Below are 17293 nucleotides of genomic sequence, written 5' to 3'. Positions count from 1 at the left end.
TCTCTCTGTATTATCTGTCTCTCTCTTTCCCTCTCTCTCTTTCTCCAAGAATAATTTTCTGTGTACGTGTAAGTTTGTATGTGAGTGCGTGTGTGTTTGTGTGTGTGCCTATTTGTGTGTGTGTGTGAGTGTGTGTGTGTGTGTGTGTGTGTGTGTGTGTGTGTGTGTGTGTGCACGCGTTTGTGTTTATGTGTTGTGTGTTAGCTCTGGTAGTTATTCCTTAACACTGCACAGTGTGATTTTAACAGTTGGTAGATTCAGACATAATAATGCACTCTCCTCTCTGTGTTTTTGCGCTTGTGAAATGATTCGTGAACGACGCCGGGATGGGGATGCCCAGTTCTTACGACAATTGACTTGTTATAGTGCACGTAATATCCGGCTTCCCGTGGCCTCGGGCATGTTTATTAAGAGAAAATACAAGGTCTGAGACCAGGGTTCGATTGCTCTTCGATCTCCAATATCCGATCGGCTTTCTGCGTACGCCGGGTTGAAGACTTGGCGCCTACTGGGAACCTTTGAGCAATATCGTTCGAACTTCCTCTAAAACACGGAAGTTTGAGATTTGGACCTGAAAGGAGTTTAGATTATTTTTCTCTTTCATCCTGGTATACTTCTCTTACGTCCAGACTCCGCTGCCAAAAGGGTTAACGATGTATCGTGTAGATTATTGGGCGACTCGGTACAATAAATGAATACTTAAAAGGGATCCACAAAGAAAAGGAATTTCCAATGTACTTGACCTCTGCTGCATTAATGTACAACATTCTAGTTACAACAACATGCTTGCACGAAAAATCAATACATGAATAATATTAATATGTGACAACTTACAATACCTAAGCACAAGTTATTTTTAACGTACACTTGTTGGTCACTCCTGTAAAGCTACCTGTATTTTACATGAGGAAATGGTGATTTGCCATTAGATAAACTCTAGATGCTATTAATTTAAAACAGAGTCCCAGACATTGCTTAATATTATACGTAACATTATGTTTACTAGTCTTTTCCATCCATATTGAAATACAACGAGGAGAAACTTCTTTACTTGACGCAAGCAGGCCTGAAAATAGGATGTCTCTATTTTTTTTTATTTATGGTAAATCAACAGTGATGGATTGGAAACAAGTCGTGATCACGATCCCAATTCTTTTCGCGACTGGACCAGATCAAACAAACAGATTGTTAACAGGTTCTATCCGTAGCTCCTATCACATTTCAACGTTTAAGCTGCTCTCAAAACCTCATTTGCTTAACGTGCCGTTTGAATAGTTGGCTGTAAACCTACTTTCCTTTTCTTTCTGTGAACCATAAGTAGAAAGTCATGACATGCCTCAAAGCGTTTCTCTTAAATATCATGTTTAGGGCTACGTCATGACGAAAGCATAATGCTTAGACGATTGCAAACGGAAAATTCGATGTCATTAAATTATGCAATGTGAACAGAACAGTGGGATTCCCGGAAGACATGGAATAATATCAAAAGGCTAGCCCGGAATAGGGAAAGTTGGAAAGTGTTTGTTCGTGTCAGCGAGAGAATAGCAAAGATGATGCCAATGAAGTATGTAATAATCTAACAGACTTATTTTGATGATATGTAAAGAAACAGTTGGTTGTACAGGACAGATGAGAATAACCAATTTTTAAAACTCCGCTTTCCAGCAACATTCAACACTGTTCGATATCCATGTATTGTTTCAGTAAGCTCCTCGGATGTTTTTGCAGAAACTATCACAGAATACACCCGATCTTCTGTACGGAATATTATGCTTTCTCCTTTGGAGGCAAAATATTCCAATTTCTGTTTTAATGCATTCGTAATATAAATCACAAAATCCAAGATACGAAAGCTTGTTTTAACCTTTAACAGCATCTTTGAGTAATGATTATTATTGTCATGAATATACATTGATCAAGTGTTTCTTCGACATTTTCAAAATAAATCAGTACAAACAAAACGAAAATACATCGTCCGTCAAAGGAGAGAAACTTGGCGACATCAGTGCTTCATTCTCCCTTCACTACAATACTAAAATTATTGACTGTTCTAGATCAGTCAATTGTCTTCAATAGATCAAAAAGTTCCATTCAAAATCAAACGAAACTGTGCTTTCAACACGGTCAAATGCGAACACTGAAACACATTTGTGTATTGAAAATAATAGTGAAAAGAGAGAAAAAAAATCAACATCCGTCTCACACAGACGTGTAAACTTACACCGAAAGGAACACATTCAAACAGAGAAATAAACAATGGTAAAAAATCACGTCAGGAGTTGCTAGCCTCCATTGACGGGGACGAGGAGTAAACGTAGGATCAATTGGTTCTGGGGAGCGTATTTGCTCTCCTCGCCATCGTCCCCTCTCCCGCCCCTTTCTCTCTCTCTCTCTCTCTCTCTCTCTCTCTCTCTCTCTCTCTCTCTCTCTCCTCCGCAATTGACCCACTGCCTGGTACCTTGTGGCGGATTGTCTCTGATTCTAAACAGAACTTGTAACTGCAATTTTAAAAAAATGTTAACGAAGTCAGTCGAATTTCGAACACTTGTGAATTACGAAGTGTCTAAATTGCTTACCACAAAGACGAAGAACTCGCAGTGTCGATTTCTGGGTACATTCAAATTCGAGATGCTCACGCTTTTTTAAATTGTCTAATGTTATGTGAATTTGCTTAAGTTATGTCACCTCATATTATACAAATAGTAGGCTGTCATTTGATATTTCTCTACAGTAAAACTGCAGCTATATTTTCTCAGCAATCTGCTCAGTACCTTATACTTTGCATCATAGCCAGGCCTCGGTTTTGTTAAAACTAACATTGACACTTCAGGCCAGCATGTGCAGCGGAAACTTAGAGATGTAATTCACGATGGTTGAGTGATATCGTAAGGGCTAAAGACAGTGGGCACGTGTGAGTGGGTGTATGTGTGTGTGAGAGAGAGGGAGAGAAAAAGAGAGAGAGAGAGAGAGACAGACAGACAGACAGACAGACAGACAGACAGACAGACAGACAGACAGAGAGAGAGAGAATGTGTGTATACTTAAATGCGTATGTGTGTGCGTGCGTGCGTGTGAGCCTGTGTGTGTGTGTGTGTGTGTGTGTGTGTGTGTGTGTGTGTGTGTGTGTGTGTGTGTGTGTGTGTGTAGATTCATATCAGTCTTTCTAGTTAAGCATTAGGAACATACTGTGTCAACTCACGCCACTCTTCTCTTCACAGACCTCCAAGACACACCATCAGCTGCACGAAGTGGGACAAGAATTAACGATCAACTTACTTTGGACCTGCCTGCTGTCTGAGAGAAATATGAGTTGCTGTCACCAAACTCTGAACAGTATTTATTGGCTATATTGCTTTCGTTGGACCATCAGAAAGAGTGCTTCATAACCTTTATGCTGAAATAAAAAAAGATGAAGTATATAGGAATAGGAAGTTGCATTTGAAGTCAACCAAACATGAAGTGAACAAGATACTCTACTAAATATGCAAAGCAGAAACGGGTTATTTTTCGTATACAAAGTCAGGATTGGATGCTATATTTTTCATATTAGTTTTCATGCACTAACTTCAAGTTAGAGAAAAGTACACAGCATTACGTAGAGATGAAATGTTGTTTTTTTCTCTCAGAGACGATATTCTTTTAATCTAATTCCTGTTTCAAGCCTTGTCGACTCACGTCAGTCAAGGTTGCAGTACATTTTGAATCGCTGCTTGCCCTCTTGAGCGTTTGATAGTCAAGGTCACTAGATACGGACACCCAGAAATTCGGTGCAAAACGAAACCAAACCCCGAAAATTGGTCCACAGCCATTACAACCAACAACCTGTACTGTATTGCCTGAGCATCAAAGAAAAAGTTCTTGAAACAAAGTGGTTGGTTTGAAAAATCATGAATAAACTGAGGACAAGCCAAACGGCTGGAACATGAAAGTAGAGTTAGATATTCTGTCCATATTCCAAAAATGACAACCCTCTTGTGTTGTTTGAAATCTTGGGATCATTTAAATACCAGATTGTGTTGAAGACATCTGGCTGGGCCAGAAGAACGTAGACAGCATCAAAATGACGTCAACACAAGCGTATCACTACGTCACTCCCTCGGATTACTTCATTCCTGATCGAGTCATCTTCACATACACCAACGAGTCGCTATTCGCGGACTTCAACACTTCCTTCAATGCAACCCCTCAAACTACGTCCTCTCCCGTGACGTCATCAGACTCTTGGTGGTGGTCCCACTACCCTAGCGGCTTCTCCTGGCCCCACATAATCGTCGGCGCCATCATAATCACCGTTATTATTCTGATGATTATCATCGGGAATTTCTTGGTTATGTGGGCAATCGTGCACGATCGAACTTTGAAAACGACCCAGAACCTGTTCATCGCTTCCCTGGCCTTCGCCGATTTCTTCCTGGGTCTGATAGTCATCCCGTTTTCTTTGTGCAATGAACTGATGGGATATTGGCTCTTTGGGGTCGTTTGGTGTGAGCTGTACAAGGCAATCGATGTCCTGCTATGCACGGCCTCAATCATGTCTCTTTGCCTGATTTCTCTGGACAGATACTGGTCCATCACACGGGCTGTACACTACGCTCGCCAACGCACGCGCAAACGAGCTGCTGTCATGATTTTCACAGTCTGGTTCATCTCTGCCGTTCTTAGCATCCCGCCTCTGATTGGTTGGAAGCAGCCCACACGAGAGTCTGAGTGGCCCTTATGTCAGCTAAGTAAAGATATCGGCTACGTGGTTTATTCCGCCTTCGGCTCCTTCTTCATCCCGGCCTTTATCATGGTGTGCGTGTACGCCAAGATTTACCAGGCAGCGAAGCAGCGGGCGCGAAAGAACGTTGTAAAACCGCCGATGGGTGGGACGGCGGGGGAGAAGGCTGAGCAGAAACACTCCACAGAGTCCAGCATCACTGAGCACCCTCAGCCGAAGGAGTGTTCTATGGACGATGTGGATGAACCTGAAGAGTCCCAAGTTGTTGCCCCAGGCAACATGACGGAGGACACAGCCTGCGATACCGCTGTGGACAGCGTTGTGCCAACTTCCGAGGATGATGTCATGGTGAAATCCAGACGAGTACCAGAGGTAGCGGCGAGGGCGATACGTGAAGGAGAGTGTTCGAATCTCCTGTCCACAGATTCGGACTCAGAACCAAGGCGAACGGCTCTGAATAAAGCCGAGTCGGGTCGGCCAGCATTCCAAGCGGTGCCCACCAGCGACACGGACTCATCTGAGCCCCCTGCTGACCAAACCGCACTCCATAACACCCACCACAATGCCAACAAAAAAGCTGCCCCGCCCATCACTAGCGCTGCAGTAGCAACATCCTCCCCGTCTGCCAGTGTAGACAACCTCTCCAACAGCCCCGAAGACCACAACAATGGCTCTCTGAGGCGTTTTAAAATCCTCGAACTCCGTGCCAATGGAACCTCGTCTTTATCTCACGACAACACCTCGGTCTCTCAAAAAGGTTCGGTAATCACAACCATCAGGAAACATCTCTTTGTTCCGAAACGAGACAGTCGTCGCAAAAAGTACACGGCGTCCAGACCGGAATCTGGAAAACCATTAGACTTTCAGACGGCTGAAAGACAAAAGAGAAAACTCGCCAAGGCTCGAGAACGTCGAGCCACTGTTGTCCTGGGTCTTGTGATGGCAGCCTTCATCCTGTGCTGGTTGCCCTTCTTCAGTCTCTACCTCGCGTCCGCGTTCTGCGAGGGCTGCATACCCAACATGGTATTCACGGTGTTCTTTTGGATCGGATACTGCAACTCAGCATTGAATCCTATTATCTACACAGTGTTTAACAGAGATTTTAGACGTGCTTTTCAGAAGATTCTTTTTGGGAAGAGACATGGACGGTGGTAACATCAATTTCAGAAACTGAAGAGGCATGCAAAAATTATTAAGTCATCTATTTTTTGTCGTGCTTAACACTGTTCCCAGCACTGCAATGCAATGTTACCCACCTCGCCTCATTTTATGCACTACATTTTGGATCTTTCATTTGACTAATGGGGAAAGTATTTTATTTGTAAATATCTCCTTAACCACAGCACAGATCCAAGCTTCATGTATGTACTCCAGGTCGTACGTACTATTTCCTAAGTCACGATAACACATCCTGCCAGCGCCATCCCCCCTCACCCAAGCACAGACCCTGCCCACCATGTGTAATATTTTAACTGCACACATACACAATGTATTTGGATTGACATACATGCACATGTGAAAAGCGTTTAAAAGTTCTTCTGGTGAAAGAGCAAGGTGAAAATACCGATGTTGTTAAGTACTTCTGACATTTATAATGTACTGTAAATTTGATCTACACTAGTTTGCTTGCATGTAGGATATACTACTCTGTTTGCCTATAGAAAAGTAGGTTAAAAGTGGAGGGAGGAGAGAAAACTAGAAACAGTACCAGGTGTTGTTTGGTTCTACGCCATACAATATCTAGAGAGAGAGAGAGAGAGAGAGAGAGAGAGAGAAAGAGAGTGGGGGGGGGGGGGGGGGTGGAGGGTTAAAGTGACTTCAAAGTCTTTACGTCTCAATCAACATAATTTAGATCATTTGGGATTTAGGGAGCCAGCTGCTTTGTCCCTACTTGTTAAAGCTGTGTGGTATACAACACTTCAGCACGTAGACGAAGATACTCGATGAAATAGACTTCCCGGCGATGGCATCCACGCCTCTCTTCTGTAACGACATGGAGTCTTACACTTTATCACAGACACATGCAAAGATTAAAATAACATCGAAGATCAAGAAGGAGAAGCAGCAGCAGCAGCAACAACAACCACAACAACCACAACAACAACAACAACAACAACAACAACAACCACAACAACAACAACAACAACAACAACAACAACAACAACAACAACAGCAAGAAGAAGAAGAAGAAGAAGAAGAAGAAGAAGAAGAAGAAGAAGAAGAAGAAGATCATCAACAACAGCAACAACAACAACAACAGCAACAACAACAACAACAACAACAACAACAACAAGTGTCACCCAAAATAAAATCCTTTAGAGATAAATATTGGACGTGGTTAATGATCATATGAATTATGTGCGTGGAGCTACTTTTTGTTGCTGTATATATAATGCCTACTTACTTACTAATGCATATATTTTAAACAACAATGAAAATGTAAATGTTCACTGCTAAATGTGTAATGTTTATTCTTTTCTTTTGTAAAATAACACACTGTCAATACATCTCTCAATATCGTTTTTATTTCTTTCATTTTTTGTCGTCCCTATAACCCATCTGTTTATCTATGTGAATAACGCTTTACTTTTATCAGACATGTGTAACACCCCCTTACCTTCCCCCCCCCCCCCCCCCACGCACCCCATGATTCTTCTGGTTTTCCTGTCCTTGCATCACGTGACCTTTATTTCCTGGGTAAAAAAGGTAATCTTTCCTCGTGATCAGTTATGATATGCAGCACAGACAACTTCTGGTTATTTCAATAAAAAAAATAGTTTTGAAAAGAAGAATCGAGGTATTTTTAATTGTCTTTAAAAACCCCCATTCATTTGATTTAGTAGGAGAATACAGTATGCTCACACACGCACCCACCCACCCCCACACACACATCCACCCACCCCCACCCCTCCCCCTCCTTCCACGCACACACGCGTACGGCACACTCACACATATTATATACAAGCATTACAACATACATGCACGCAAATACACCTTTGCCAGCGTGCATGCGCGCACGCACGCACACACACACACACACACACGTACATACACACACACACACACACACACACACACACACACACACACACACACACACATCCCACCACCACCACCACCACGCACAGATGAATAAGCAATAAAGCAAACGTGTACTTACATTTTGTTATCCTCCTTTCTCCTAATGCATTACGACACAAATTATCGAAAACTCGATTCAGTCTTAGTTTTACTCGATAGATTTTCTTACCCCAAATAGTACGTATCGTCAGAGTTTCGTTTCCCCCTACTGGGTCCCCATAGTATAGGAGGTAATTATTAATAGTTATAAGAACCAGAGTAACAGTCTTGTCATTTTTTCAGCCAGAAGAGACCTGCCGAGTAGATCTGGAATTGTTTCAGAAAAGTCTTATTCTAAATGCCTTTATGCGCACTTCCCAAAATGTGAATGGGTGTGTCCACCTAGCGGCTATAATAGCACAACATATTTTCATTATCATACCCAATAATTCACTTCCTATTCACTTCCTGTTTTTTACCTCCCTCCTTCTTTTGCCAATCCAGTTAACCCGGCAAAATAACTAAAGATAAACCTCGATAAAATGTCATCATCATCATCATCAGCAGCAGCAGCAGCAGCAGCAGCAGCAGCAACAGCAGCAGCAGCAGCAGCAGCAACAACAACAACAACAACAACAACAACAACAGCAAAACTCAGATACAACAACAGCAACCACATTAACAAAGACAACTACAACAACAACAACAACAACAACAACAACAACAACAAACAATCAACAATAAAAATAGCAACAACAACAATAACAGCCTGAACTGAAAAGAATACAACAAACACGACAACATTAACAACAGAGGGGAGTACGAAAACAATGCAGCAAAAATAACAACAACAACAACAACAACAACAACAACAACAACAACAACAACAACAACGACGACGACGACGACGACGACGACAATAGCATTAACAGCAATGGCAAAATGTAAAATGTGAGCCAGATTGGACATATTTACAACTTTCAAGGGGTCTGAATTGCAGGACGAGCAGCGGGAAATCCTGCTTTATGGCAAATTTCTTGGGGTAGATTTCTGTTGGATTTTTCTTCTATGCTCTTGCTCAAGAAGATCGATCGGTTTTAGTTTTATTTTGAAGATGCGTGTTCTTTTAAGTCTAATAGTTTTGTGCCATACTTAACTGTATATTGGCACGCGATTGTAAATGAAAGCACTAAAGTTCCTCATAATTTCACTTTTGAAAATGCCATAGGAGTGTGAGTTGGGGCCATGCTTGCAATACAAAAGGGTCAATATATTATGCTTCCGGCTAACTTTATGTAAACGTATTGCAAAGGGTGACTTATAAACTCCTAATATTGTCGATAGGAGTACATAACACGACAATAAAGAGTTGCAACAGTGCGACGACGTTCATAATGTTTAGCAGAAGTAGGGCGCAATTTCAGACATAACCTGGCTAATCAATATCAACATCCACTAAAATGGTGATGGAACAAAAGTGTCCGAAAGTTTAAATCAAACCTACAGGCAGTTTGAGCAAAAACAGAAAACCTGAGTGGCAAGAAGTCGCAAGTGCCCTGTCTACGTTTCTCAAAGTTTTTTCGATGCTATGACCCTAGTTATAGCTGTAAATGTTTTACGCCCCCCGTCAACCCTGAGTGAGGATTTGTTTAGCTGGACGACGATCAAGGCGGAAACATAATTTCGACGCTCCTTCTTTTAGCTTCAGGGACCCGCTCCAGGAAATTTCAACCTCGGATTTTTTTCGGAATTTTTCAAGGCTCCTCCTCCTGGTCCCCCCGCGGAGTCCCAAATCTCAGCTGACCTTTTTCTGTCAAATGTGGCGTGAAACTGATTTAGCTATTTTACTCGTTTAGTTTTATCCAATAAAGTCTCTAAAACTGTCCTGTGGCCCAGAGACATTCTTACCATCTCCCACCACGCCGTGAAAGAGGATTTAGTGTTACTGGTTGCAGGCAGCCTGGAGTCCCCGTGGTCTTGTCTGGTGGGTGTGTGCTGTGCATTCTTTTAGTGTGACACGAAGATAAGTAGGTAGATGAGTACTTGATTCAGGGTTAAAGCCATTGGCCCACATCACACATCGAATAAAATTGTTACCATCACTTGAGACTTCCATGGAAAAAATCATAAAATGTAAATGACACACATATCAATAATATTTTAACATTTAACAACTTTTAAAAAGTTTTGAACAAAGTTTGCACAACAAAATAAAATAGAAGAATTGGTTACACATATAATTGTTTTCGTCGGTTAAAAGTTATAGATTTTAATCACTGGATTCAGTGTTTACATGGGCAAAGTGGAGGTAGCCAGGAGCTCAGATAAATTGAAAACGAGACGTTTTTGTCGTTGTTGTTGTTGTTTTGTTTTGTTTTTGCAAAGCCCTCGACAAAAGATTATACGGAAAGAAAGGGGTGGGCTGGGTTGAAAGAACGAGAGACAGGTTCAAGGGAGAGATATGTCAGAAACGGAGAACTGAGAAGAGGAATTGGAAAGAGATGGCGAGAAAGGAGGGGGGCGGGAATTGGCATGTTGGAAAGAAAGTGGAGGTAAAACCACAGAGAGAGAGAGAGAGAGAGAGAGAGAGAGAGAGAGAGAGAGAGAGAGAGAGAGAGAAAGAGAGAGAGAGAGAGAGAGAAGGAGAGAGAGGGGGGAGAGGAAAAGAAAGAGGGAGAAAGAGAGCGTGTTTATCCATATTCATACTTTTGCTTTTGAAGGATGGGTGGACTTGGTCGTGTTATTTTTACTGTTGAAATTTTTAAGCTTTCAGTCAGATATAATCTATATAAAAGCAATTCAATAATAATAGCAGTAGTAGTAGTAGTAGTAGTAGTAGTAGTAGTAGTAGTAGTAGTAGTAGTAGAAGTAGTAGTGGTTTTGGTATTTTTATTCCTTTTATTACATGTAATGTCGGTAGAGCTAGTTTAATTAAGATGTTTTTCTTGTTTGTTTTGCTTTCATTATAAGTATCGTTCACCACATAATACCTATGAATGTATTCTTTTATGCAAAAGGGAGAAGAGACGTGTCTTATTGATTGTTAAGTCATGTTCCAATCTCAGAACTTATAAAAATATTTTTCTCAAAGTCTGTTAAGAAACTGAATTTTGTGAGATGTCTGCACAGCTGAAACAAGTGTCTGCGATGAAAAGTTCGTCTCCTTAAAAAAGAGAACTAATGCTTGGGGCTGAAACTGAACTGAAAAAGAACAAATCTACGTAAACACTTCTGTTTGCGTAAGGGAACAAAAATCCAAGAAAATCAATCCCAAGCAGACATTTAGTACGAACAACTTGCAGATCGTGAGATTTAAGAGACCTGACCTAGGGGGTGTTGTTGACTGAAGAAAAGAAAAAAAAATGCGGAGCTGGGCAGGGAATTCGACTCGAAGACTCACCCCGAGAAAATAGAAAATCCATAGAACATCAAGCGTAAGGAAAGGTACTTACAGCAGTCAATTCTGCAGTGCTTTGGTGCATATACGGTTGAACTAACAACTCATTTCTGAAACGAATTCAAATAAGTGATACATAGTAAATCAGAAGACTATTGATCTAGAGTCTGCCTCTATGGGTGTTGAGGAGAGACATTCTAGCTTTTGAAACGAAACTCATGACACTCCCAACCCCAATCCATACCTCTCGTAGTCGAAATCTGAACTTGTTCCACTTTTAAATGGTGTATGAGTGCAAAGCCTAAATTGAAACCCGACAAAATGCACAACACGTGCAAGGTTTTCCAGTCGTTTACCAGAATTGTTTATGCTCTGCTGTTGTTGTATTTCCCTTAGTCTCTTCAGTACATTGTTTACTGAAGTGTGAAGGTCTATTTTTTAATTTCAATTTCTTCGGCGACTGTGCAGCAAGGGGGATGATGAGGGCCGAAGACCCTGTGAACACTCTTAAGTCCATCAGAAGGTGGGACTTCTAAACGGTAACTTCCATCCTCAACATGACACTGGAGCCGCGGTGTACCGGTCAGGTGCCTGCTTCGCGCTTAGAAGGAAACGTAAGTTGGATTCCAATGTAGGAAACTTATTATTGACCAGGGACGGTTCGTTCACAGAGCACGGTCGTGCAGTGTCGCCAAAACATTTTCAATGTTATATTTCGAAAAGCTCTCACAAACAGAAAATAACACAAGCCGGCAACAAGCCAAATCTTATCAATACAAGATCCTCGCTGGCTCCTTAACAAGTTAACAGCCATTACTGTGCCTATAGCGCCGTATACCATCAACTATGCCATGCCAAAGTCCACGCACTTTAACTAAACATAATAATGTCGTTGAACAGTGGTAGTCTGACCCAGAAATCGCTCGTTGGGGTGAACCAAGCGATGACGACACTCGTGTCGAGTTTGGCGGTACATTGATATTAATAAAACGGCACATCTCAAATTATGTTCTCTTGTCGAAACAAAACCCACAGTAGGCAGTCTAAAAATGAACGCAATCTCAGACTGTACACTATATTATTATTATTGTCATGCACATAAACGTGAGCCCTGGATAATCGAGTGGAGTGCTCAAGTGAATTGTGGTTGGTTTATTGTCCTGCCACTATCTTTAAATTTAAGTCTTGCCCCGAGTCTGTGATTGTGACCTTAACTTGAGCGCGGTGAACGTTGAGTACGTTAGGCCACCGTCTGTTGAGTTGTGCCGTTGAATGGTGTTTTACTGGAGTTGTGAAAGTATTATTACTTTAGTGTTCAGTTCCAGTGGAAGATGAGCGGAATGTATTTTTAGCTAACCAATCTAATATGTAGTTTTAGGAATCATTGCGACAAATATAATTTTTATAAAGAATGACAATAAAAGCACTAGGTCCTCCCCAACCCAAAGATATTAAAATTATGCAGCCTTGACTAGTACAATAATAACGCACATAATTCATATGATCATTAACCACGTCCAATATTTATCTCTAAAGGATTTTATTTTGGGTGACACTTGTTGTTGTTGTTGTTGTTGTTGTTGTTGTTGTTGCTGTTGTTGTTGTTGTTGCTGTTGTTAGCTTAAATTGTGAACGACCACTTTTTAGACCCTCGAGCCGACTCTCTCGAAATATCTCAGTTTGCCTGCTGGGACGTTGTATTCCTTTTTCGCCCGAAAAGACTCTGACAGACGAAGTCGAAGCAGCCCACCCGCTGTACACTGTAAAGAATATTTTCCCTCTTTAGGTCTCCTCTTCTTTCTGATCCACTCTTTCCAATCAACCTGTGTGTCTTTGTGTTCTTCTGTCTTCTCTCTTCTTTGGTTTTCTCTCACAATACCATAACAAAAACATTTCTCTCCGGCGGGGAATCGAAACTTTTCTCCCATACGAGAGGCAGGGATGCTTACCACAACAACTACCCATGACACACTCCTACTGTTGAAAAATTATATTAGACATGTGACAAATTGGTTTAAACACGAATCTCAGCGTGTGCTCGCTATGGTCATGTTCAGCAACTCTGAAGTGAGGTGCGTAGAGAAAAGATTGTTACGTTCATTAGTCTGTCATCCTGGGCAAAACGCTTAGAGATTGGCGAAAAGGGAACAAAGTAACAAAAATAAATGCGTAGTACTGCAACTTATATCATTACATATTATCTTAATTTCACTTTGTTGTTTAGTGATATCACTTTTTAAAATCATTTGGTTTCCGAAACTTTAGGTAAAAACAATTTGGACTTAGCTTTATTAGTATATGATATGGAAATATATATATACTGCAACGAGTATCGCAAAGCAAAATTTGAAGGTGATCGAAAAACAAGTAAAAATCATTTAAATTTTAAAATAATTCTTGACTAGGATCAGACCATTTTTTTTTAAAAAGAAGACCTTGACTTCATTGAAGAACACGGAGACCTTGACTTCATTGAAGAACACGGAGACCTTGACTTCATTTAAGAACAGTCTTTTAAACCGTTCTCAGAGAGGAAGCAAGAAATGTTGTGTCACTCATAGATCGATGTTCTCCATTCGACATGAAATTATATGAGCTAGATCTATGTCCCATAAGGTATGATTTATCTTTATCCGCCAGATCGGTGAGTTATTATTAGAGTTTTGAAAATCTTATCTATCGTTTCTTGCATTTATTTTTTTAATGCATATCTATTCAGAACAAATACAGGTGGACAAATGAAAAGGACACTTACCATGCATGGTCACACATTGTGTCCAGGCTGACTGCTTTTGGGGGGAAAATGCCAAAGATATTTATACGTGTCCTTTATAAAATCTAGTATTTGGAGCACATATCGCTTCAGCACTCATGATACTACATACTATTTTTATTAAAGGGGAAGGGGTACCCCTAAGGGCTATTTCGTTTATTCGAGGACCATATTATACCAAATTTCACACATACAACAAGCATAGTAAGGAGTTTTCAAATCAGCAATCAACTTAAAGAAACATGTTTCGTTGCAATGGAGGCGGCGGCCATATTGGATTTGTTGACATGTCCTATACAGTTAATACCTCACTTATCTTCAATGAAAATAGGCTATTGCTTAGCATGCATATTGGCAAACAATATTTCTACGAAATCATGTGTTGAATCTTTCCTAAACGAATTAGAGTTTTTTTAATGATTTTTTTCTTGAGATAGTATTCCAGGTTGTAAAACATCACTGAAAGTCCACACTCCAGACACGACCTACAAAAGTCTATTCTACATATTGAATTTTCAACAAATGTTTCATAGTATTACATCTTCTTTTTCTTTTTTTTTTTTTTTTTTTTTTGGTAAGTGTTTTAACGCGCTCGCAACTGCATAAGGTCGTATGAACGCTCGGGACACGTTAAACATGTTCAGTTGGTAGGAAATTTAGAATTTTGCCCGGGTGGCGGCCGAAGAATACTCTAATCGATTTTATACCTCCAAGGGATCTTTAAAGTGCGCAACTTGCACACGGGACCTCCGAGATTTTTCACCCTTGTTTGAGAAGGCTAGGTGTGATTCTTTCCCACCAGAAGATCAGGGGTGTGGCAGAAAGACTGCAGTAAGAAGGAACCAAGAAGGAGCAGTAGAAAGACTGCAGAAAAAGTCAGGAGCCCAGAGGAGGGGGCAAGGGAGGTGAGGGGGGGGGGCAGAAAGTGGAGGCGAAATCAGACGATAGAACGTTGCTAGAGAACAGAAAAGAGAGTGAAAGGAAACAATTTTAGAGAAGAAAATTTGTCAGCCGCTACCCGGATTTGAACCCGTGGCCTTTCAATTAGAGGCGAACACCTTAACCTTTAGGCCACGAGAGCCCCTCTTGGTGGGGTTGTTCAAATAGAAAAAAACATGTTGTGAGAAAACGGACGATAAAGAAAAAAAGAGACTGTATGAGGATATGGTGGTGACTAACATACCAAGTATGTGAAAAAATCAGGCGTAAGGGGTTCTTATGCAATGAAATAGTTGTAATAGAGGCTGAAGAAGCCAAAAATTCCTACATCTCAAAATCCATAATTTTTTGTTTTTTGTTGTTCGTTTTTTTTTACAAATATACCGGTGGGAGGGAGGGCATATTCGTATTAAAACTTTTTTCCCCAAAAATCAATAGGTTTGTTTGTTAGCTATATTAGAGTTATTACAGCATCTTTCTTAAAAGCACGTCCTTGATTAATGTATTCCTGTCATCATTCGATCAATAAGCACATTTCGAACGTCGTAGCCTTGAACTCTGAATGAAAAAGGCACCACATGTATAGCTTTTTCACATTCGTCTAGCCGTGTTTTTTTTTTTAAAACAGGTTTATTTATAAATATGCCAATGTGCTCTTAACTTTGCATGGCATGACTGTTGGCCATTGACTAAATGGGGGTTTTTTAAAGGTTTACTTTAAATCTTGTTCCAGTAATATAAAAGATTCATTATTTGGTCTTTCTGTCAAACACCGCCCATTGGGTACATACACAGGATCACTTCAATAAATGATTTACCTAGCCTACAGCAATACCTTCATGTCCCCATATTTCCATGTACGCGCTTTGTTTGTTTGTGTTTTTGTTTGTTTTGTTTTTTGTTGTTGTTGGTTTTTTTGTTGTTGTTGTTGTTTTTTGTTGTTTGTTTTTTTTAGGGGGGTCCCAAGAACACGTGTACACCATCACGTGGACATCCACGTTCCAAAATGTACTAAGCCATCATTTGGACAGTGTCAACTTTTTTATGTTTTAAATGCGTGCTGTAGATCTCCTCTTATCTGTTTTACCCTTTTTAGACAGGCATCAAAGAAATCGTGTCGGATCCTTATTCTGCAGTGGCCTTCATTAATGGGCTTTTAGTAGATTCCATTGACCATTCAACATTTAGACCCACACGTAAAGTTCTGAGAAGATTAAACAGAACGGTTTGCTTTTGTCCCGTTTTAACCTCAGATAGCCGAAATAGAAAACGCTAAAGAACGGCATAGTAGCTTGAAACGTCATAAGGGTATTGATCGGAGTCTCCTCCTCTCCCCCCTCCCCTCCAATGACTTTGGTCTACTTCAAATCCCAAGCTTGTTATTGATAGAATGTCGATATTGCCCTTTTTTTAACTCAGATTCACTCAAATAAGACCCTTTGTTTTGAAAATCATACTGAAGCAGGAGAATGGCTAAGGAGCACAGACGAGGATGCTTGTTGATTTCAAGAAGTTGATATAAAAAAAACGTAACCTTTGTGAACAAAACACACAATACACTTTCGACAATCGTCGAAACTGGGATCAAAAGGATCAAAACGGAGATGTGCAGAAAAGCAGAAGCATGATATTTTACTTTATACGGAAACTCGTTGATTTTCACACTATTTGAAACGCATACTCTTTTTCGTTTTGTCACTGTCCCTTTCCCCAAATAAAACCCCCGACCCCCGCATTCTCTCTCTCTCTCTCTCTCTCTCTCTCTCTCTCTCTCTCTCTCTCTCTCTCTCTCTCTACCTCTTTCTCTGTCTCTAGCACATTATCGAGGCTCTTTTGTTTTCATTTTCCTCCTTTATTGCTTTCTGTCGTGCTGTCTCTTCATCTATGCCATCTTTGAGCTTTCCATTTCCTTCCTCTTTAATTTTTTTTTCATATCTCTACTCCCCTTCTTGGGAGAGTTATTTTGATTTTTGTTTAAACAGTCATGGAATTTCAGCGGGGTCGTGCAATCTGGAATAACATAATAGTTTTATCTTTCTACGTTCTTGGTGCCCTTTGCGGACTACCACTCGGGCGAACAAAAATCTGATTTTTAAGTGCATGTATGAGAGAAAAGTTTTGTTCGATTTGCTCTTTAAAAGAAATGGAAACGTCAGTATAATATCCCGATAAACGCAGACAGAATGACATGAGATCTATAATTTGTGAGACTTTCGTTGATTAGTTGCTTTTTTGTTTTATTGTTTTTGTTTTGGGGTGATTTTTATAAAGGGAGAGGGGGTAGTTCTATTTTTGGTTATTTTGTTGGGGGTTTTTTTTATGTTTCTTCTTGGTATTTTGATGGTTTGGTGGTTTTTTGATGGTTTTTGTGTGTGTGTGGATTTTTTTTTTTTTTTAATTATTT

At 40.5% G+C, this 17293-nt stretch overlaps 1 protein-coding gene across 1 annotated transcript in view; it reads left to right on the top strand.

Annotated features, from left to right (window-relative positions):
- The window catches only part of LOC101847146 (alpha-2C adrenergic receptor-like), a 50984-nt gene extending 44706 nt beyond the window's left edge, over positions 1–6278 (top strand). The window contains exon 2 of the mRNA XM_013088233.2: positions 3219–6278. Coding sequence (XP_012943687.1) covers positions 4061–5875 — 1815 coding nt within the window. The 5' untranslated portion in view covers positions 3219–4060 and the 3' untranslated portion in view covers positions 5876–6278. The remainder of the gene's footprint in view (positions 1–3218) is intronic.
- The last annotated feature ends 11015 nt before the right edge of the window (positions 6279–17293 follow it).

The sequence above is a fragment of the Aplysia californica genome, unplaced genomic scaffold (assembly GCF_000002075.1).
Source record: "Aplysia californica isolate F4 #8 unplaced genomic scaffold, AplCal3.0 scaffold00706, whole genome shotgun sequence".
NCBI classification, from domain to species: domain Eukaryota; kingdom Metazoa; phylum Mollusca; class Gastropoda; order Aplysiida; family Aplysiidae; genus Aplysia; species Aplysia californica.
Note: the sequence above shows the minus strand (reverse complement) of the source record. Positions and strands in the feature narration are given on the sequence as shown.